The sequence below is a fragment of the Eptatretus burgeri genome, chromosome 13 (genome assembly GCF_056783735.1).
Source record: "Eptatretus burgeri isolate ZD-2024b chromosome 13, Ebu_testis_v1, whole genome shotgun sequence".
Classification (NCBI taxonomy): Eukaryota; Metazoa; Chordata; class Myxini; order Myxiniformes; family Myxinidae; genus Eptatretus; species Eptatretus burgeri.
This window is the reverse complement of record NC_140973.1, coordinates 23,850,971-23,875,753: the sequence shown is the minus strand read 5'-3', so window position 1 is coordinate 23,875,753 and position 24,783 is coordinate 23,850,971. Positions and strand designations below refer to the sequence as shown.

The window sequence follows — 24,783 nt, the reverse complement described above, 5'->3', positions numbered from 1 at the left end:
TTGGGGGGTAGGGGGTGCTTGGCAGATAGGGGGGTCAAAATAGCTCCAACTACACCGTTTGAGATAGGAACTTGAAACTTTGGGACATAGTAGATATATGTATGGGGAAGTGCACAACACTGTCGGATTTTTTATATGAACCCTCAGGGCCGGGCCAGAGGGGGTGGGGTCATGGGGGGCTGATTAAAAAAAAAACTAGCGTTAATGGGACAAAGCAGTGCGTGCGGGAATATGCGATGGTGTGCCATCGACAACGTAGTTCTAGTTAACCTCCGCCATCGAAGATCGGAGGTTACTGTTTTTACCCCTTTGTTTGTTTGTTTGTGAACAGTATTACGGAAAAACTCCTTGACGGATTTCAACGCAACTTGGTGGGGGATTAGGTATGGTCCAAGGATCATGCCATTAGATTTTGGACTTGGTCCAAAATCCAATATGGCGGCTATGGCGGCTATTTTGGAAAAATATTTGAATTTTTTTTTTTTTGCATTTCTACATGTTTTAAGTGAACCGGGCGTAGTGGCGCGCCTTAGTGGCGCGAAACCCAATCCTTATCCCTGTGTCGTAAGAGGCGACCAGGGTTGCGTCGGGAAGGGCATCCGGCGTAAAACCTATGCCAAATCAGTATGCAGATCATAACGGATGATCCGCTGTGGCGACCCCTAACAGGAGCAGCCGAAAGACAAACAACAGCAACATGTTTTAAGTGATTTCCAACTCCTCCCCCCCCCAAAAAACTTTGCAGTAAAAAAATTTTTTGCAACTTTTTTTTCAACAAAATTTCGATTTTTTTTTTTTGCATTTCTACATGTTATAAGTGATTTCCAACAAAAAACATGCCAAAATTATAATTGCGGCTGATTTTGGAACTTCAAGTGGATATATCCACGTAAAATCAATTTCTGTCTCAAGGAATCGAGTTATGATGAATGAATTGAGTATGTAAAAGGGAAAGTTGCAAACTATAACTCTGTGAGCACTGTTGACGTCAAATTGAATGAATAGGATATCAGGTTCACTTGAGTGACCTAGCAGTATTGGCGGCGGAGGTTTTGCACTCTACCGAGTGCTCCCCCTCTAGTTTTAAAGTGTATTTACCATTGTACATGGTAAATTCTTTTATAAAGAACTTACTTATGTGGCCCCTATGAGTGACAGTCACAGGTTTTACTGTATTTATCTAATTGATTATGAATAATTATAATTAATATTAAACACAGTCCATTCCTATGATTAAATTGATGCACAGTTCTATATTGCTGGACAGTGTTAAATTAATGTTTCATGAAATATTGACATGCTTGCAATGACTTCTAATTTACTAAACATAGGAAGTCTCTTATCTGGTCATAAAGCACATCAAATAGAAAAGAATAGTCAATCCATTTTGCAAGATAAAATTTCACCTTGCATTAATGGGACAAAGCAGTGCGCGCGGGAATATGCGATGGTGTTCCATCGACAACGTAGTTCGAGTTGAATTTTGATTTGCATTTATCGTTCAATGGGAGATTCTCTTGATTGTCATGTGGGAGACTGTAGAACTGAATTCTAAGCAAATGCAACATTGCTGATTTTAATGGGCAATGGAGTAATGCAATTAGTACCACTGATAGCACTCACTACCTCTGCAAGCTGCCAGGGTGGTCATATTATTATCTTTATGATTATTAATACCATATCAGAGTAACCAATCTTGTTCCAAGTGTGCAGCATATTTTTCTGACTCATCCCTTTATTTGTGTGGTGTATAGGTAACAGACCGCTGCCTCGATTGCTCCCGAAAAGAAAATTAACCCAGGTTATGTATATGAAACAAAAACATGCATACTGCTTATATGCATAGATAATACATTGTGGTTATATAGCTCAGATAATTTCAATTGCACCCACCCTCCCCCCAAAGGAATATAATGCCAGAATGGGTGAAATGTTTGATTGTTTTTTTAACTTGATGGAATCAAACAAAACTTGCACACACACGCAACTTTCGGGTGCCCTCATGAATCCCTGCAAGTTTCAGCTTCCTGGGTCAAATCCTCTGGGAGGAGTAGATGATGCATACAATACTGTACATTGTATGCTTCGGCACACCGATGCTCTGTTCAGAGTACGCTCCCGATGAATGGAATGATGTACATACAGACACTTGCTGAATTATATATTACTGTTTATAGATCTTGCTGTCTGGTTTTGATTACCTCCCTGATGTGGTCAGAGCTCACTGAAAGCTGCTGTTCTGGTGCAGTGCCAATATAGGTGCTGTTTCTCAAAGTGCACCATGTTTTGGATAGAAAAGTAAATCCAACACTTTGATCTGCATTCAGTTTTTGGACATTAAATATCCCATGGTATCTTTAAAAACAAGGTAGGCTATTGTGTGCTAGTACTCTGGGCAAACACCCGACTGGGGGATAACTGTATAATTATCACGATTTGCAGCAGGTGCATGTGCTGGGATGTTGGCACAGGCACAATGGGCCAAATGGCAGCTTCCTGCGTTTACTTGAAATTGAAATCTGTTTTCGATTCAAATCCTGGAAGATTGAAAGCAGTGCTCTTTGGATAAAGGTGTGTGTGTGTGTGTGTGTGTGTGTGTGTGTGTGTGTGTGTGTGTGTGTGTGTGTGTGTGTGTGTGTGTGTGTGTGTGTGTGTGTGTGTGTGTGTGTGTGTGTGTGTGTGTGTGTGTGTGTGTGTCTGGCTTCCTTCTTGGGACTACAGTGCAGTCGTTGGTCTTTATTTTGATTTTGCATCCTCAAGGCTTTGTTCATTCTGTTGTGGATCCTGAAAGAGCTTATTTGTAATTAATTATGCAATTTCAAACTTTTTATTGAACAAGGCAACCAGCCTTCAAGTTTAATGTTGTGTCCATCACTTTACCTCATTAGGACCTACTTTGTGCTCTATAATATTCCAAAGAGAAAAGGGACATGGTCATCCAAGAGATCCAAAATGATGAAGATACTTTTACGAATCCAGAAAGCTGTTCAGCACGTATCGCAACTCCAAGACAAATGCACAGCTTGGGATGACGCATTTCAAAAATCATTTACTTTGTGATGTCTGGCATAATGGCTCCCATGCGACTCAGTTATATTATCAGAACTGCTCAGATTTTCTCCCATCTCAAGTAAATTGAGTGCAATGGTCCAAAAGAGATAACGATGAATGCCCTCTATGTGGGGGTAGACAGATGCTGGATCATATTTTGTCGTCATGTAAAGTGTTTTCAGCAAGGGGAAAATGCATATGGTATCATAATAGGGTCCTCAAGAAGATCCCCCAAAGTCTATGTGAGGAAAAAGCCAAAGCACAGAAAGCAAAGGATTTCATGAAACCTTTCAGAGCGTCCTGGCAGAAAAGTCCTGAGCACCAAAGAATAATTGTGAAATGCAATACTCCCATGATAGATCTATAAGAACATGCACAGGATTGGGAAGTGGTATCTGACCAGGAAAATTTCAGAAGTTACCGGTATGCAATTTGTATGCCAGAGAAGCCCCCAGACATAGTTCTTGGTTCTGCAACTAGCAAACATGGAGTTTAATTGAACTCATTGTGCCGTATGAATCTAGAATAGATGAACAGCATGAAAACAAGATACTGTTGGACCCTGCTATTCGTGGATTCGCTATTCGCGGACCCCACATGTTTACGGTTCATAAAATGCGACCTGCTTCTACATTCGTGGCCCTGTGATTCACATATTACATGGAAAGGAAAGGGAATTTACAATTAAATTTTGCACAGGAGGAGGCCAATCGGCCCATCATGCCTGCACCACACCAATACCACATTTAATAAATCCGTCAATACCCCTTCCCTTCGTGTGCAGCCTTTTGGCTGCTGCACTGGTCCTCATTTTGCCGACCTGAGAAGGATGACAGGCTGAGTCAACCTTCTGGTGTTAATTCAGCAGCTAAACGGGGCTTGAACTCAAGACCATAGGATTCCAAGCCACCACACTAACCGCTAAGCCAACACCAGGTTAAATCTGTTATTAATTACAAAACACACCAGCACACAAACACCACACAAAATACACTCCACATTATAAAGTGGCAGTTCCTGTTAACCTCCGCCATCGAAGATCGGAGGTTACTGTTTTCACCCCTTTCTGTTTGTTTGTTTGTGAACAGTATTGCGGAAAAACTCCTTGACGGATTTTGACGAAACTTGGTGGGGGAATTAGGTATGGTCCAAGGACCATGCCATCAGATTTTGGACTCGGTCCAAAATCCTGGCGGCCATTTTGAAAAAAGATTTGAATTTTTTTTTTTACATTTCTACATGTTTTAAGTGATTTCCAACCCCCCCCCCCAAAAAAAAAAATGTTGGAGAAAAGAACTATAACTCTGTCAGCACTGTTGACATCGTATTTAATGAATAAGATATAAGGTTCACTTGAGTGACCCAGCAGTATTGGCGGCGGAGGTTTTGCACTCTACGGAGTGCTCCCCCTCTAGTTATGTCTGTTATTAATTACGTAACATACCTGTATCTGCGGATTTTTTAACGTTTTTTTTGTTGGCATATTTGTGTTTTTTCGTGGGCATATTCACAGTTTTTCACAGGACTTTTTTATTTTTCCCTTGTGAATCATGAACCGCTGGGAACCTGGCCCCCGTTTTCCTGTTGAAACAATGTCCCGACATTCGCGGCATTTTCCAGGGCATCAGGCATCAGGGCTCAATCAGAGAAATATTTACAGAGTTGTCAAAGAAATAGGAATAATTGCTGAGAAATCATCATGTTGGGTTTGGATGAAAAGGAATGAGAGGGATTAGTAGACCACAGATTACCAGCGTTTCCTCTAATCTATGAGGTTTAGGGGATCAATCCTACTTCTGAGTCAAAAAGCAGAGGAGCACTGAGGCATCATCACCCCAGGGTGGTCTGGCCCCCTTGGAGTGTCAGAAAGTTAAAGGCTGAAAACATTCTCTTACTTTGAGGATTCTCTGCTGTTTTGCTCCTTGCGAGTTTCTTGCCACAAATACACAAGTACCATGAGGATCCCATAGTGCAGTTTTGAATGAGAGATGCATTACCCCCTTACCTCGAGTGGCTTTATGCCTTGTTTGGGGCAATTTCAATTTAAAAAAAATACACATTATTATAATTCCCACCAGAGGAGAGGGTGTTGCATTTGGGTCCATCTGTCTTTGTTTGTTATCTTGCCAAAACGAAGTTTTTGTAAGATATGTTAGTCAGCTTGTATGTTTTTTTTTTGTTTGTTTTTTTTTTGTTTGTCTGTAATCACGTAACGATCACTGCAGAGCTCAGTTATCATTGGAAATTTTTGTAACTTCGCATATCAGAGTCCTATAGAGGTCCCTTTCAGCGCATACAATTGTCAAGGTCACTTTGTCGCAATTCAGGGGAGTCGACAAAACCCTTATTTTTTGAGTAATTTTGATCGGATCGTCTTCAAACTTCATGGGAATATAGTTCATGGTCTGGCGCTCAGCTGATTAATTTTTGGTGGCGATCGGCCTTGACCTTCGTGGTTAGCGCTGGAGGTCGAAAGTTTTTGACCCCAAGGTCAAATTTTGAAATCTTAGATACCATATCGAGTTATACCTCATATGAAAGCACTTGATAAGTGCTTTCCAGATCTGTCAAAAGTTTGATGCTATGACGTCATCAAATGACGCTATGACGAAAAAACGGATTTTCATGAAAATTTTATTTACTCAGTTCTCATTAAAATCTCTTGATATTTCATGTACAACGTTCCTGGAGAGATACCATTAACCGTACGAAAATATAAAGGTCAAGGTCACAAAAAGGTCAAGCATCAAGGTCGACGAAACCCTTATTTTTTGAGTAACTTTAATCGAATAAATAAGTCACTCATGTTCACATTTTGGCAAGATACTGGTCACCCTGGGGGTGACATTGGTTTTTTATTTGTTTGTTTGTCCGCACAGAACATTAGTGTTTTTCTCTGCAACCGCTTGTCGGATTGAGACGAAATTTTCACCATTGGTGAATGAGTTATACATTTACTTACACATGAGGGCACATGAAAATTTGACGTTAGTCATGTGGAATGTTTTAATGATAATTATGATGTCATAGGTCACGTGGTGTGACAGCCATAATGGAAAAAAGGAAAAGCTTTGGATCTCTGTATCTCTGAAACTGCTCCATGCAAAAAATTGAAACTTAGCACATCGCAAGTACTCCTCATGGGGGATAAGTGTGATTTTATTTTTTTAATGATGTCATCGGTGCCTTCGTTATGACGTCATAATTGCATACAAAGAATGCTACATCTTATCAGTATATATATATATATATATATATATATATATATATATATATATATATATATATATATATATATTTTAATTTTGATGGTCTTCTTGGGATAAATTGGTCCACAGGAAAAAAAATTGATGTCATCAGTCACACAATTTGGCAGCCATATTGTTTTTTGATGGAGGTGAAACTTTACACGTATGACTGCCGATCCATGAGGAACAAAACATTCACATATATGATGTCATAGGTCACCACATGGTTTGGCAGTCATATTGGATTACCCTAACTAAAACCTACAAAAATCTAATCCAGAACGGCGAGACAGATCGAGGGGAAACTTTACACAAATATTCCCCAAACCTTGAGGATATCAGGGTATTCAAGAATAATTGATAGGTCACAGTCTGGCAGCCATATTGGATTAAGTGAAAATCTTTAAAAAAAATTATTTCTCTTTACTTGAACCTCTTGATTGATCAATGTGAAACTTCACAATTATGATCGAGTATTAATAGGGAATGTATGTTTTAAATTTCAACATGATCTGGCAGGCAGAATTTTTTTATTTTTTGATCTGGGTTCTTTTTTATTTTATTTATTTATTTATTTGAACAAGACACACTTGGATTAGTTTGAGGGTAGAGGAGGAGCAGCTGAAACCCAAATCCTATCCAGGTCCCTCCTGATGACATCATCTTTGCTTTTTACCTGTTCAGGTTCCTCCTGATGACTCCAATGCAGGACTGTACCTATTTGGTCTTCCATTTGATTTGAATTGAACTTATTTCAATCCCATTCTGATTTCAATTGTATAATAACACTGAACAACAAATTTCAAAAAAATTGTTTTACTGGAGATGTGTAAAGTGATTAAGACTAATTTGGGTATGCTGATTTCAAAAATCATAACCGTTTTGCTGTATCACGTCAGGATTTTCAGGAACAGAAATATTCCCATTGCCTAGAAGTCAGGATTTCAATGAAATTTACATATGTCTTTAACATGTCTATTTCGTACAATTGTTGTTAACTTGTGTTATATTTCTTTCTTTCAGATAAAGATGAGTAGGCGTTCCTGTACCAATCATCCTGACAACTTCTGTTATGTCTGTTGTCGGTATACCAAAAAAGATCAACAGCGAAGTATATCTACAGCAGTGAAAATGAAGGCCGCCTACTTTCACTACTTCGGGTGTAAGGTGGGGGACCAAGAACAGAGCTGGGCACCACACATCTGCTGCACAAGCTGTCACACAACCTTGACTCAGTGGTTGGTGGGCAAGCGCGCGAGCATGCCATTTGCGGTGCCCATGATATGGCGTGAGCCGCAGAATCATCATGATGATTGTTATTTCTGCTGCACAAGCATCGCCGGCTTCAACAAGAAGAATAAAGGTCACATCAAGTACGCTGACTGCGTCTCTGCTCGTAAACCTGTGCCTCATGATGACGAGAACCCCGTTCCAACACCTCCAGCTGATCAGAACATAGCTGTAAGCAGTGGTGAAGAGGATGGTGATGATGAACCTTTTGAACCCGACACTCAAGAATCACACCTTCTGAACCAGGGAGACTTAAATGATCTTGTAAGAGATCTCTCGCTGTCAAAGGCGAAGGCAGAGCTGCTTGGATCAAGGCTGCAGCAGTGGAATCTACTTGAACCTAACACCAAGATATCCTTGTTCAGAGCACGTCACAGAGACATGGCTGAGTTCTTTGAGATGGAAGACACGATGACATTCTGCAGTGACATCAACGGTCTGTTGAAAGAACTTGGGTGTGATCACGATCCTGCAGACTGGCGCCTCTTCATCGACTCGGGGAAGAACAGCTTGAAGGCTGTTTTGCTCCACAATGGCAACGAGAAACCATCAGTCCCACTGGCTCACGCGTTCGGCATGACAGAGACCTATGAGACTATGCGGCAGCTGCTTGATTCCATCAAGTACAATGACTTCAACTGGCACATCTGCGGAGACTTGAAAGTGGTGGCGCTGTTGTTAGGGCTGCAGTCAGGCTACACGAAATACATGTGCTTCCTTTGTCTCTGGGATAGCAGAGACGACAAGAATCACTGGACGAAGAAAGATTGGGAAGAGCGAAAAGAGCATGTACCTGGTCGACACAACGTGAAGCATGTCGCCCTTGTCGACCCAGCCAAGGTTTTCCTTCCACCACTCCACATAAAGCTCGGCTTGATGAAAAGTTTTGTACGGGCAATGGATCTGAATGGGCGTGGGTTTTTATAGTTTGGTGTCTTTTGTTGGTGTCTTTTCCTCAAGGAAAAGTTTGGCAACACCTTGTCGGAGGCCAAGATCAAGGCTGGTGTCTTTGTTGGACCGCAAATCCGACAGATTATGAAGGACGAAACTTTTCCGACAACTCTAAACCCCAAAGAGCTGGCAGCGTGGAGGAGCTTCAAAGCTGTGACGGACAACTTCTTGGGGAACGAGCGCGCGGACAACTATGAAGAAATAGTGCAGCAGCTGCTGGAGTCCTTCAGGAAACTTGGCTCCAGGATGTCCCTGAAAATCCATTTCCTACACCAGCACCTGAACTTCTTCCCTGACAACTTGGGAGCAGTCTCGGACGAGCACGGCGAGCGATTCCACCAAGAGATTTCACTCATAGAGACGCGTTACCAAGGGCGGCACAACCCGAACATGATGGGCGATTTCTGCTGGTTCCTGCATCGTGAAACTGACACAGAGCAGCACAAACGCAAAGCCAAATGCCTAAAGCATTTTTAATTACATTCTAGTGGAGTTTTTCTGTAATTTCTATAATTTTGAAGCATTCATGATGAAATAAATGAATAAATGAATTTTTGTAAATTTCATTGAAATCCTGACTTCTAGGCAATGGGAATATTTCTGTTACTGAAAATCCTGACGTGATACAGCAAAACAGTTATGATTTTTGAAATCAGCGTACCCAAATTAGTCTAAATCACTTTACACATCTCCAGTAAAAAATTTTTGTTGTTCAGTGTAATGAACGTCATGGGTCAGGGTCAAGTGTCCGATCAAAGCAGGGTTGCATCAAAGCGGGACGTCTTTGTAGCCATCTTCTCTGCCAGCAGTTATAAAGTGGCAGTTCTAGTTATGTCTGTTATTAATTATGTAACACATCAGCACACAAACACCACGCAAAATACACTACACATAACGACACAAACACCTCACAAAACAAGTCTTGGCGAGGATCTGCAATCTCCGATTGCTCTTTTTGTTGATTTTTGGTGGATTTTATACTGGTATAGTCAGATGATTTTTGGAAGTAACAAACCAGAGAGAGTTATTTTAAATGGTGTGTACAGTAAACTCTGAATCAAGCTATTCTGTTGTTTTCAGGGAAGGATTTGGAGCACATCATTTTCCAGAGGGACCCAAAAGCTTCCTTTCCCATTTAGTATGAGTTCCCTTACAATGAACTAAAACACAGGATTATTTCCATCAAGCCTGTGCAATGGTTGTCAACCCGTGGTTGTTTGTCCATGATCTGTCCTTTCTTTTTTTAAATGCTGAGCGTCGAGCAAGGAAGCAGCATGTGCTATTTCAAAAAAATAAGGTCTTCGGTCTGACTTGGCCGCGGTTCAAACCGCCAATCTCCCAGACTCAGAGCAGACCCTCACAGGTGAATTTTGGGGTTGTGGGGGAATAATGGGTAATGCCTGATGCCTCCCCAAATGAGATTCCCTTGTTTATTTTTTCAGTAGTTTACAAGTAAGATAAAAGAAACATTAACTTATACACATCCGTGAATCCTAACACGAGTTGCAAAATGTAACGGAATGAATCTGCTCTTAATTCCGTCCCACAGTCACAGCGGCTATCCCAATATTTTTGCAGAGTGATGTGATTGGCTGTATCCTTTTTCAAATGAGATGAACAGTTAGCTAAGCTTGGTGTTGGCTTAATGGTTAAGTTGGCTGGCTTAAGATCTTTGAGTCATGAGTTGAAGCCCCTATTTTCCATTGAATTAACACTATGTGGGGTTGACTCAGCCTGTCATCCTTCTGAGGTTGGCAAAATGAGTACCAGCTTGCTTGGAACAGGGATATTGCATCCGCCACATTGCTGTGCCCCCAGAAAATGATGCAACCATGCAGCCACAGGTTGCAAATGAATAAATATACTAGAAGGGCATTCGGTAGAGCGCATACCTCCGCCAGGCTGATTAGTTTGTTTTGTATCCCACTGATAGGCTGGATCTGTATTTGGACCTGAACTAAAACTAAACACCTCATCAACTCACCCACCAAGTTTCGTCCAAATCTGTCCACAACTTTTTGAGATATTTTGTTCATAAGCAAACAAACAAACAAATGAAAAATCACTCAGAGAGTGCCACTTGACTTGGTGAAACAGAACGACGCTCGGTAGAGCGCATACCTCCGCCAGGCTGAACAGTGTAAATTTTGTATACCACTGATAGATCGGATCTGAATCCGGACCTTAACCAAACTCAAATCGGCTTGTTCTTGTCACCTGACCAACTCTTCCACTTCGTTTTGTCACAAGTCATCCACAACTTTTAGAGATATCATGCTATACATAGTTTTTGGCCTCATCTCTCAATGGTGAAGAATCATTTGAAAAATTCTTGAATCTGGATCCAGATTTAGATCTTCACCAAAATCGAATAAATTAGTCCTTTTCACACACCCAATCTGTCCACAGACTGACAGACAGACAAATGCAACAGACCAACATACTTGACAAAAATTTTTTCGCCAAGTAAGAAACAGAGACAGGGGTAAAAACATAACCTCCATAAAACCTTTGGTGGTCGAGAAAATAAAACAGTTCGCTCCAGTACATGGCACAAGGGTGAATGGAACAGAACGCTAATGTAAATCTTAAGCCATTCAAGTTTTATCTCGGAGTAGAATGATTTGATTGATCTCTCGAACGAAAAGCTATAATGGACATTCAGAATTTTTTTTGTGTCAAAGCGACCATTGAACTGCCGGTTGATGATCCGCAGCAGGATTTTACAACTGCCCCAGGTCGACCCTAGCCACTGCCGCTTACCTCAGCTCTCGACGCTGTATCATCGTCAGTACAACAAGACGATCTTGAATCTATGGATGCAATGAGTCCGGGTTCTCTCAGCACATGTACAACTGAAGATAATATAAGAAGCGTAAATGTTCCTACAGATCTCGGAGAAAAAAAAAAAAAACGTTGGGCCTAACCAACCACTTCTGAGAATATTTGGGAAAACCGTTGTTCTTTTTCACTTTTCTACAACAATAAATTCCCTTGGGTTGAATATTCTGTTTAACAAGATGCTGTGTTCTGTTTTCCTGGCACCGCTTTCGCTCAGAAACAAGCTAAGCTGAGGATGCATTTTTCAAAAAAGGTGTGCTTGATTGGAAGAAATCTCTGATAAATTGGTGAAACGTGCCGTTTCCCAGGTTCATTTAAAGTGTATGGAAAAGTGCAAATGCTTTAAACATAGTGAAGAAATGGGATCAGTAGCAGTGAAGCTTTCAGAAAGTCATAAAAGCACCTTTGTGAGAAACAGGGATTACCTTGAAAAGGTTTGTGACATTGTCAAGTTAGTTTCAAAGATTGTCTTACCATTTGGAGGCACGATGAGTGAGAGCAAGCTGAATTGAAAGGGAAGTTCCTTGGATTTTGGGATTTCTTTTCAAAGTATGACAAAAGTTTCAAGAAAATGCATTTTAGTTATTTTAATTTCACAAGTTCTGAATTTCAAAACGAAGTGCCACACATCTGTGCAGATTTGGTATGCAAAGAAATTGTACAGGCTTGTTTGATTTTTTTTTTTGATTTAAAAATTGTTTTCAAAGAAAGAGAAATGTCCAGGTTTTTTTCTGTAACAGCAGATGAGGCAAGATCATTTAAGACAAAGCAGTTTTCAGTTTGTATCAGATACACATAAAACTGCGAGATCAGAGAAAAGTTCCCATGCTTTGTCAATTGCTTGTCTTTCCCAAAATGCAGAAGGCATTTATGAGGAAAGCTTTGGAGACAAATGAATTGCAGAATATGTCAATAGCTGCCCAATGTTATGATAGTGCTGCGGTTATGGCACGACGCTTGACTGGGGTTCAGCAGCTCATGAAAGATGACCATCTGTTTGCAATGTTGTATGCCACACAAACTCAACCTCATCCTCGTAGGGTGCTGTAAAGTGAGTCGAAGTGCTGTGACCTTTCTAAATGTAGTTGAGAAATGATATTTGGTGTTTGCAGAGCCAACCAATCATCAGATTTTTTATCGACATGAACAGCTTTGTGTCTGAAGCAAAAAAAGAGATTGTGCAGTCCAGTGATACATGTTGGGCATGGAAGTGGAGAAGTGTTTTTGCAGTAAAAATGCATTACACTGCCATCATGCGGTGTCTCAGAGGTCTTTTTGAGGTCTAATTCAACTTAGAGATCTAATTGAACAAGGTGAAAAGTGATCAGTGAAAGCAATGGCCTTTTCATCTCATGGCTGGAATTTCCTTCATTGTTGTCTGCTTGATTGTCTTTCAGAATATTTTGAAAGTTATTCATGTCGCTAACAAAGAACTTCAAAGCAGCGACACCACGCTTGCAAACGCGGCTACCATCGTTGAGAAAATGAAAGTGCACTTTGAAAAACTCAAGAGTGAAGAAGGCTGGAATGAAATGTGGAAATAAATTACAGGATAATGTGAAGACCATGACATTGCAGTGCCAGACGAAGACACACATCACTTGTGAAAAAGAGAAAGAGCAGTGAAACTTCCGGCACTCTTCATTATTCCAACAACTTTAGCTCAAAGTGAGCATTTAGAAGAGGCAACCAATGTACATGAAACACCCACAACTGTAACCAACACACAAAAATTAATCATGTGGCATCAGTAGTTGTACATTCCTGTTTTGGATGCCATAACTGCAGAGTTTGAGATGATTCTTAAAATAATGGAATTTGCTGAAGCCTGTGACTCAGTGTTGAGATGTGATGAAAATAATATTCGTCCACAACCACTCTTGCAGAAATATGTCGACCCGCTCAAAATATATCCTCAACACGCAGCTGCAGAAATTGATCTTTTTACCGGTGCAGAATCTATTGTTACCCTCCAGAGACTTCAAAAGAAAATGTCTCAAAGAATATACCCAAACGATTACATGCTCGTTCAGTGAGCTTTTACATTGCCAGTCGTAATGGCCACTTCAGAACAAAGCTTTTCTGCAATGAGACTGATGAGAAACTGATTGTGCTCCACCATGGGATGAGAAAGATTTTCTTCACTGTCTCTTCTTCACATATCAGGCGGTTTAGCTGCGAAACTGATTCCAGATGATAGTGTGGACATTTATGCTAACTAAAGGGAAAGACGATTGCACCTACAATGAGGTTCTGATTCTCATATGCCTTACTTTGTTACAGAGTGTTGGTGCTGCCGAAGTGGTTTATTGGCAAGGGTTATACTGGCTGGTTTGCCATTGCCTTCATAGCAGTGGTTAGGACAGGAATTGGAATTTTAATTTGTTCCATGGTGCCAGAGAAAGCTCGCCGACCCTTAGCAAAGGACAGAGTGGGATCTCTAATGTACACCAACTGATGTCGGCAGATGGGACACCATTTTAACTTCAATCCGAGTTATGGCACACACATTGATGAACATTGTGAAACACTGGGATGACATTGTTTAGCTGCATCGGGATTCAAACCCAGGCTAGATAACTTTGAGGTGATTGTGCGTATCCCTAGGCTATTCTGTCAGCCCACATTAAGGTAAGAACAGTATTTACATTAAAACAATGTTTCTGTATGTATGTGTAGCACCGAGGAGACATGATTCATTAAGTGCTCGATTTTGTTTATTCAATAATTTGTTGTTATGCTACTCTGGGTGATAGCTTGTAAACTTGTCAAATAATTATAATTAGGCTAAAATAAAAATTAAGGGTGATTAAATGATGAACATCTACAGTACACTATAAAATTGAATTAGTTAACTATAAGACCTCTTTCCTGCTCATCACATGGACAGTCTTTTCCTGGGGCAGAGTAGCATTCACTTAAATGCGATGTTCTTCCAGGCCATTATTATTTATCAAACATGTCCCCGCCTGTGCCGCAAAGCTAAACCAACCTGCCATTCCATCATTAATTTGTACTTCCATTTTATTCTTCACTTCCCCCTGTGTATCAGCCATATATTTATTAAATTGTTCAATAAATTGGTCCAACATGGCCTTGGATGGTCATGGCACCAGCTTCCTGGCTCGATGGTTCAAGAATAAAGGAGGTTCCTACCCTAACCTCCTCATTAGTCGCCAACCCCGGATCACTTCCTTCCTCGCTGCTTCCTCGTACCACTATCTCCTGCACATCCACAATTTTGTGCAGTGGTCTTCCTCCCACACGTGCCAAGGAAATTCCAAAAAATTGTATTTCTTAATTTGTAGCGCGATCCCACACGCCCTCCCGACACAAATTAATTAGAAATTTGGAAGTCCTCTGGTTCTAAATCCCACTTCTGAGAAACCAATGTTTATCAGGGTTCGAATCCTACACATCTGACTTCAAACCGTAGTCAGGGGGTTCGAAAAATCCCACTCCTGATCAACAAATGTCGTGTCCAGGTCAATTAAAACTTACCCTGTACAGATGGGCTGAACTGTTTTTTTACTCCCTCAGACAACGTTCCGTTTTGAAGGTGACATCTTGCCCCCTCCCCACCTCCACAAACGTAACAATACTTAATAATATGCATTATATGGTGATGTTGAAATCTAAGTGAGAAAAATTAAGAAACTTTCAAAATGTTTACTTTTCACTCATTTGAAGTGGAGGTTAAAACTAAAGCAAACAACAATGAGCTTCACAGCCCAGAAGTGATTTTTTTTTTCTAGCACCACTTATAAGCAGCAATGTTGGTTGATGAAGATGGGTGGCAGGATGATGCACTCTCGCCTTTAAGCTCTCTAGCCTGGTTTTGAATCTTGGCCCAGCGAGAAACTGTTATTTCATGATTGGGGTTGGAAGGGGGGTTGTGGACTTGGGGTTTGGGGTAAGGAGGGGTGTTGGAGACTTGAAAAAGAAAGGGGGAGAGAAGAATAAAGAGTTGGAGCAGAGAGGTGGGGGAAGTTGAGGACTTGAAGAATAAAGGTGTCAGGGAGGACAGAGTTGGGGTGGGGACAGAGATTGGACAGAGAGTTGTGACTTGGGAGAGGGGTGTTTAGGCTTTGCAGGGAGGGGTTGAGGACTTGTGGTTGGGAAGGGGGTTGAGGACTTGTGGTGGTCGTATGGCAGCTTAGCTGCCGGGGCAGCTATCATTTCTTGAAGCGCGACTGTGTTGCTGATGCAGTGCCCCTCTACCAGTACACACACTGGAACTGGTACTCATTTCGCTGACCTCGGAAGGATGACAGGCTGAGTCAACCCCCAGTGTATTAATTCAGCGGCCGACGGGGCTTGAACTCAGGACCCTAGGATCCCAAGCCGCCATCCGAACCACGCAGCCAACACCAGGCTTAAAGTTGAGGACTTGAGTTTGGGAGGGAGTTGCAGACTTGGGATTGAGGGGGGGTTGGGGGTGTTGAGGACTTGAAGAAGAATGGGAAGGGATAACGGAGAGTTGGGGTGGGGCAGGCAGATATGGGACCAAAATTGGGGAGTGTGGGGGGGGGGGTTTGAACAACCCCTGTGATATATTCCTGGTGTTGGCATAATGGTTCGGGTGGTGGGCTTGGGATCCAAGGATCCCGAGTTTAAATCCCCCTCGGCTGTTGAATTAATAACAGGTGGGGTTGACTCTACCTGTCATCCTTCTGAGGTCGGAAAAATGAGTGCCATCTTTCTGGTATCCTGTGTCGGAGTGGCGACCTGTCCAGGATTGTACCCACTAGCCAAGGAGACTGCTCAGGCAGCACCAATGCTCTGCACAGAGTATGGTCCCAATGGATGGATGGACGGATGGGGGGGGGAGGGGGATGAGGACTTTGAGTGGGGAGGTAGTTTGAAGACAAGTGGGTGCTAGTTTGAAGACTTGGGATTCAGAGGTGGGTTGAGAACCTGGGGTTGGGTGGGGTGAAGACGGGTTTGGGGGTTGTGATTTGTCGACTTCAGGTCACTTTTACATTATGTGGAATTTCCACGGGTCCCTGCTAATAGTAATAAAAATAATAACTAGCCGAAACCCTGTCACAGATGGATTCCGTTCCATGAGCCCAATATGACAACCAGTGGCGTCTCTTGTAAGAGCCGGATCCCAGTCATCCATGGCCTTACCTAATGAGGCCTACAAAACGTCCTTGTACACGACATTTTCGATGTACACTTACTCCTTGTGAAGAAGTCCCCTGATTTGTGCACATGTCTACTTTGACATACAAACACCATGTCAAAACTTCTCAGGTCACAGTACCGAGAAAAACGTGACGCGACCGCTATGAGGAGCACAAAATTGGTCCTTCAGTATTAATATATAGCAGACACAATGTTAATGTTTCTTGTTACATTTTTTTGTGTCAAATTTACATTCTCAGGTAGTCAGCATGTGCAGAAGAGGGTTTTACATTGCAGACGCTATTTTCGAGGAGTGGAATTACACCTCTCAGTGGTGACGGTCTGTCGACAACAGACGTAATGACGTCAGCGAATGACCGATGATGTCATGACGTCCTTACGCCTCTCAGCGGTGACGTCACACGTCGCCATGTAAACTAATGTAAAACGAAAAGTGTTTATTCTGCTTCAGAGTTGAAGGTTGACTATTGCCACTATGTGTGATGCACTCTTACAGGTACGAAGTTTCTTTCAGTCCAGGTCACAGTACCGAGAAAAACGTGACGCGACCGCTAGGAGGAGCACAAAATTGGTCCTTCAGTATTAATATATAGATAATAATAATTTTATTTTATATGACACCTTTTGCCTATGAATAGGGCCTGCTTATATTCTGATGGCAAGTATGTTACCATCTTTGTAGTTTGTGCCTCCTCTTAAGTCTGGCTGCACCTGTCCTGGGTTGTCTCACCTTACTCGATGTTTTCCAAGTTCAATGCAGGCATTGTTCAACCCTCTCGACACAATGCATCTGTTATCATCTCCACTTTAATACTAGTCGTCATGTTATATATCTGATGTGATATATTTGCTAACTGCACCCAATCCTGCCTTCTGGTTAAGTATGGAATCCACCACTTTTGCTTCTTCCCAAGCTTTCAAGGTGGCTCCTGACACTTTTTTGTGTTGGATAGCACATCTGTTCATGATGTTATTTTTGCTGTTTATCATGGATATCTTCTGATCCATGGTTTTTCTCCCTCCCTCCCCTTACAACATTAAAATATGAGTTCCTTGTAATGGCCAGGAGACCCATCAAAGCCTGTGCTATTATTGCTAACTTATGGTTGTCCATGCTCCATCCTTTTTAAACACTGAGCATCAAGCGAGGAAGCAGCACATACCATTTTTAATGTCTTTGGTATGACTCAGCCAGGGTTCAAAGCACCAGCCTCCCAGACACAGAGTCAGACACTTTAGTGGTGTCACCATTAAACCACCAAAGCTGGTCAACAATGTCATCATTAAAATGCTATTATCCTCAGTTATTGTGTTATAAATGTTCTGCCGTCGTATTTATTTCACTTCTTATTTCTTTTATCGAGGAAATGTTGGTCTGTTTGATGTTGCTTTCTTATGAGAACTTGCCTTGTGATGCTGCCGTTCCAAGTTCCAATCGCATATACACTGTTTTGCCAAGTCTTCTTAAGTTACCGTATTTCTTCATATGAAAAGTATCTACTATATCCTAATGGTACTGTGTCTGTGTGATACAGGGTGTTTGTATCCTATTTGAACCATGAATACTGGAGAAAAATGGGATTGTGGTAAATCTGAAAAGTTTGACCAAAAACGATAGGAAAGATAAATGCAAGTACGGGGGGGGTTGGGGATTAATCGCAATGGCAGATAAACCTCAGAGGTGTTCAAACTTCACCACCTGTTGATCCTTCTGTGTTTATTTATTCTTCTTCTGCAGTATTCTCTCAAACCTGAGGGTAAGCCTGGATTGCAAAATACCTGTCCAACTAGAGAGTTCATAGAATGCCTCACCCCACGCAGTGTTAAGGTATATAATTCAATTGAAATAAAATAATGATTTTAAAGGTCATAAAAAGAAAATTGCAGAAGTTTACTGCCATAGATGTCATGTCTTATACACCACCATATCAAACATGTTACATTAGTTCTTCCGTAAAAACAGTAAATTTCCAGTTTGGAATGGTTTTCAATTTTGTTTGACTGCCAGACAGGCAGACAGAGTAAAACAGACATTGAAGTGGCTTCGCCGCTTAAAAATCGCACCTGTGTCCGAAGGAAGCAATGTAGTTTGGCATTTCATTTTCATGACGCTAGGCAGCTAGAGCTTCCCTTGTGTCATTTCAGCATCTGCACCGCTAAAAAAAATAATTTTGATGGATGGACATACCAAATGTTGAAGTGGCGACACCGCTTAAAATTATCTCGCTCCTCTCTGCGCATGCACTATCAGGACGAATTCAGAGCCAAAGTACTGCTAAACTGCAGGTTCGTTTTCCATTCCGATTCATGTTCAAGACATACAGTCAATTGAAATTCAGTTGGTTATCTTTTATAAACTGACCTTAATGGACAGACAGAAGTGAACCAATTGCCAACCCCACTTTTCCTTTGCGTGTGTGGCGTAACAGCCATGATTTTTTTTTTTCGGTACAAAATTTCAAGTGGATTGGCCATAAGGAATTGAGGAATGCTGTGAGATTGTAAATGTTGGAAGGAAAGAAGAATGACAGAAAAAAAAGGGAGAAATTAGAAAAACAATGTCTCCATTCCCTGTAAGAGGGAGAGACATAAAAATGCAATTTTGAAGACTAAATGATGATGAGGGTTATTCAAAAATGAAAGGAAATAGATATTTATTGATCAATCAGTGAGTTGGGTTATATTAAACGATGTTACTTCCTATCATGAATTAAGAGACGATGTTAATGTTTTATAATGATTACTATGAAGGTTGTGCAGTGACGTGTATAATTTTTAGAGTCAAAGGATTATCTAGCACTTACGTGCAAGTGTAATCGTATAATCTTTTTGTTTTGATACTTATGAATGGTTGTTGAAGCATAAAGATGAGCTATAATACAAAGGTCATGAACAATCAGAAATCCCAGTGGATTGTCGTGTTGAAAGCTCAGATGTAAGAACAAGGACACGCACCTGGTTGAATTGTTGCTTTTCGGGTTTTGAATCAAAGCACCATGGGCCACTATCCAAAAAGGGATAGTCTACTGGTCATTTGAATTTTCAAAAGACCCACCAATGGCAAGAGCTCTGTTTTCGAATTGTTTTAGGTTGTCTGGATGAGCTAACAGGTTGGTAATGTATCAAAGGATTAGATTTTGTCCTCGGAAACTAGTTTGTTTGATATCAGCGCCAAGCTGAGGGTAAGAGCGTGTAGCATTACATATAAAACAATGCTTTTACCGGGGAGAAGTTGAGCCAAAATTGTGAAGGGGCTCTTGATGCAGTTGGCAGAAAGCTTGGCAAGTAAGGCAGGTGCCAACTGCCAGGTTTTGTCAAAAGCATTGCAATGTTTACCAAGGCTCCCATGACCTCTAGCTTTATGGCTGTATCATATGCATAGGCATGAGTTCTTTTGTTGTTGATTATTATTTTCTGCAATTCCAAGAAGCTGAAAATGCACACTGTATTGAAAATTCACTTTGAAATATGTATTTGGGAAATTTTTCTGCTTTGGTTATTTGAGCATCATTTTATGTTTTGTGCATGCTGCCCTTCTCTCCTACCTCTCCTTCCTTCCTTCCATTTTCGCTGCACCTATGTCCCACCATCACTCTAATTTGGCTGACATGATGGCTCTTGGTTAGTGCACTCACCTTTGAGCTGTTTTATCTGGCTTTGATTCTTGGCCTGATAAACTGCCACTCTGGCTATTCATAGGCAGGGTTTTTATCTCAGTGAGTGTGCCGTTCTTTGGAGAGATGCTAAGCTGGGGATCCGTCTGCCAACAGTGGTTGCTGGTTGACGTTAAAAATCACGTGGTGTCTTTCACAAAGATTATACGACTGTGAACGGCACCCTGGCCAAATTCGAAATTCCTTCCCTAATTTTCAGGGGTTCTGCATTGGCAGTGCAGTTGCACCATCAGCAGTGGAATGCAACTAGCGAGCTGATCTTGTAATTACATCCTCGTCCATTATGCATTCACAAGAAGAATACCCTAATAGTCTCTATGCCATTACAGCTTTGTGTTTCCTTGGAGGACTTTCTTCTCTTACCTCTCATTGTTCCTCCCATTCGTGATTTCTCTTTTTGTAGGACCGCAAGTTGAGCCGTGGAGAGAGGCAACGTTTCAAGGAGGAGGCTGAGATGTTGAAAGTTCTGCAGCACCCCAACATTGTTCGTTTCTACGATTCATGGGAAACGGCTCTCAAGGGGAAACAAAGCATCGTGCTCGTAACGGAGCTTATGACTTCAGGCACTTTAAAGACGTATGTGTAGAATTTATAGTCTTACACTATCTCTGTTGTGTGTAAAAGGACGTGAATGTTGAAGGAAGGGAGGATCAAGTGGTGGAACTCTTTATTCGATTTTGTGGCTCGTTTGGTGTTTTATCTGCAAATCTGCAACAGTTGTATTCATGTGGCTGTCAAAAGTTTCAAAATTGAAGCTGAGACGATAAGCAGCAACAGTTGCTGGCTTTGATATCCCAGAATTGTGCATGGTAGCAGTCTACCGATAGCGGTCAAAGGAGAATTGTTACATTGCCATCAGAATGTCGCTAAAAAAACACAATCTCATTCACCCAATGACCTTCAAGAAGGGGTAGCTCTTGAAATATCCACAATGCTAACATGGGCGAGACATTAAATGCTACATTGTCAAAGCCAGTATCATCCATATCCTCTAATCAAAATGACACGATTGGTCACCTTCCTGGCATTCAATAATGTCATTTATTTCTGCCAGTGCAAGGCATTTGTGCTTTCCTTCTTGCCAGCCGGTTGCACATGTTTGCCAAATTATAATGTATTGGGCTGAATCAAAAAAATTGTTTGATAAAGCAAATGTCCTTCAAGAGCATTTGTGGAGGATTAATATATGGATAATTTTATTTAAAGGATTGACATCTACTGAAGCCTGGGAAAGTGTCTTCAGAGGACCGTCTTTATGTTTAACCAATAATATGAGTCTGCCTCTTTCTATTTGATATCCGTTGTTGTTGTTGCTGTTGTTGTTGTTGCCTCCCCATGAAGGTGGATGGGGGGTATGTTTTCACACCTGTCCGTCTGTCTGTTTGTTTGCCTATGAGCAGAATATCTCAAAAAGTTGTGTATCGGTTGGGTCTGTGACAAGGATGAATTGATTAGATTTTGGTGAAGATCTGGATCCGGATACGAGAATTTTTTAAATGATTCTTCACCAGTGAGAGATAGGGCCAAAAACTATGTTGAGCATGATATCTCAAAAAGTTGAGGATGGATTCAGACAAAACTTGGTCGGCAGATTGGGTAGATTTTGGTGAAGATCCGATATGAGAATTTTTTTAATTTTTCAAATGATTCTTCACCATGAGAGATGGGGTTAAAAACTAAATATAGCATGGTGTTTCAAAAAGTTGTGGGCGAGTTATGATAAAACTAGTAGATGAGTTGGTTACGTGACAAAAACAAGCCGATTCGATTTTGGTTCAGGTCCAGATCCAGATCCGGCCTATCAGTGGATACAAAATGTAAACTGTTCAGCCTGGTGGAGGTATGTGCTCTCCCAAGTGTTGTTGGTATTGTTGTTGTTGAAATACAAGCTTAACCCTCACTTTGTTTATATGATGGGTGCTGTTCAAAACCTGTTCAGGCTGTTCAACATTTTGAATGTAAATTTAAATTTACATTTAACAACAACATTTAAATGTATATGCAGGAGGCAAGAGTTGTGGAATTGCAAAAACAAGTAGGGCTTATACTGGCTGGTACATCAGGTTGTATCCCTATTCTAAAGTAGAGTACTTCGTAATCAAATGGCATTTCCTGTTCACCTTTTTCAGTAAAAACAGTTAACAGCCATTTGGCCCATTATGCCTGTGCTATATCCAAATTTATCATTACCTTACCTGAGGGAGCATCAATTGCACAGTCTGTCAAATGCACCATCTGACATGGCAACACGTTTCTACTTTGTACTTTATTTGGATACTAATGGCACGAGTTAACCCCAAACAGGTTATTTGGTCAAGGTCCCGACAGAATGTTCAAAAGTTACTTTGGGATGCTTCATGTCCACAATTTAAATGCAGACATGATGCCAGGCTTTACCTCCCTATCCAAATAATGACATGCTCCAAATGCATCGTTTCCTGCTGTCCCTGAAGCAGAACATTGTTCCACTGGCGATTACATCCAGAGTAGATGAGTTGAATACAGGCACACTAGGAATACCATACATTTGTTACCTCTACCACCGAAGGTGGATGGAGGCTATGTTGTCACCCCTGTCTGTCTGTTTGTTTGTCTGTTTATTTGTTGTCTGTTTGTTTATGTGCAGGATATCGAATAAGTTGTGGATGGATTCAGATGAAATTTGGTAGACAGGTTGGGTGTGTGACGAGGACGAATTGATTCGATTTTGGTGAATATCCGAATCTGGATCCGACTACTGGAATTTTTTTCAGTGATTCTTCACCATTGAGAAATGGGACCAAAAACGATACAGTGTAGCATGATATCTCAAAAGTTTATTGGGCCCGATATGTTCTACTGGATCAGGCATTGTGTGGTGAAGGTATGTGCTCGACTGAGTGCCCTTCTAGTTCATTCTAAATTACACAATCTGTTTTCTTCATCACGCATGCCAAATTAGCTTTGAATGTTGAATGTCTGATATCTTTTGTGGATATAATATAGATGTCCCTTAACATGTATCTAAACATCTGAATAAATCGTCTTCTTTCATACTTCTCCCCATGCTTTTTGAAAAAATTGTGGGTATATTGTAATCGGCTTTGTCTGTCCGTTTGTCTGTCTGTCCGTCCATCATGCCATATCTCCTCCTAAGCGGTTGTGCAGAAATTCACCAAACTTGGTAGTTATGATCAGCACAATGCAAGAAGGTTCAAGAGCAGTATCATTTTGGCCACGCAACCTGGGGCGGGTCAAATACCAAAATATGCAATTACGGGTATATTTTGAAACATTTTTAAATGAAACTTTATTTATGCAATCACTGCTCACCTTCACTCTTTCAGTCCTCTTTTTTCCTACCTTTGGAATAAACTCCCACACTCTCTTCAATCCCATTCTTCCCTCCAGGCCTTCAAAACAGCCATTCACCACCACCTCTTATCATCCCCATCCAAAACCTCGATCTTTTCTACCCCCGTTAATCCATCCCAAACCCACCTCCTTCAAATTCCCTGCTTTCCTTCCTGAAAGTCCCTGTAATGTCCATCTTGTATACAACATGCTCCCCACCCATCCCTCTCCCTTCCACACATCTAATGTCTCTGTTCCTCACTGTTTTGTCCTTCCCTCTCCCACCCTCTTGTCTCATGCCCCCCCCCCACTGTGCATTGTGTGTTGGCTTACATACGAGCTTCGACAATGTATACAAAAAAAAATCAACATTGGGGGACGCATGAAATATGTAACGATTTTTTTGATTTGATTTCACAAGGGTCAAAACGAGAAAAAATAATTTTAACTCAAAATTTGATATTGGGCCATTCCTGTTGGAACTTTTTGCCCTTTCAACTCTGCTTTTGGTGGAAAACATGGGGATTTGCGATGGCACGGCATCGACTTTGCTCTAGTTTCCTGTTTGCAAGACAAACCTCAACTATAAACTTGACCAAAAAGTGTAAGAATTCCAAAAGCATGAAAATTTTTATGCTAAATCTTTGACATTGGGGAAATAATTTGAAGTTTTTTCATTGTTATCTGAGTTGCTTTGCCAGGAAAATCAAACGTATTGTAATTCCTGAACATTCAAACAAAACTTTTAATAACCTTGAAATGTTTTCAGAACTTTGAAAATGTGATACTCACATCTTGGCATAACAATGGAAAATCTCCAGCCCACCTGGACGGCCTAGCTATTTGTGTGATCCAACTGCAGTGTGCAAATTAGGCACATCAGCCAAAGGAGTTGGTTAATGGAAGTGCATTTTGAGGAGCAGAATAACCAATAGTTTTTTTTATTGCGATTGATCTCATTTCCACTTCCACACTGTGTACCACCCTCACTTCTTACCTTACTATACGATCTATCTACCTCTCTATATCTCCCAATGCCATTAGGCACTCAGGCAGAATATTACTATGACTCTTGTATACAGCAAATACAACCCGTCGCTTCGTTGACAGGAATGTGAAGGGTGGGGGGGGAGGAAGAGAGTAGAGGGAGGAGGGAGTGAGGCGTGAAGGGGTGGTGATTGGAAGGGGGGGTGGGGAGAGCGATGCCTGGGAGGAAGGTGGGAACAAGGGGGAGAGAGAGGAGG

General features: G+C 41.3%; 1 protein-coding gene across 5 annotated transcripts in view; it reads left to right on the top strand.

Moving 5' to 3' along the window:
• Positions 1–24,783, top strand: part of LOC147014074 (serine/threonine-protein kinase WNK2-like) — a 152,415-nt gene that overhangs the window by 39,747 nt on the left and 87,885 nt on the right. For 4 of the 5 annotated variants that reach the window (XM_085851698.1, XM_085851697.1, XM_085851696.1 and 1 more), the window contains exon 4: positions 20,610–20,782. In XM_085851698.1, coding sequence (XP_085707824.1) covers positions 20,610–20,782 — 173 coding nt within the window. Of the gene's footprint in view, positions 1–1,754; positions 1,802–20,609; positions 20,783–24,783 lie in introns of all 5 variants that reach the window. The other variant, XM_085851699.1, reaches the window with a different exon arrangement.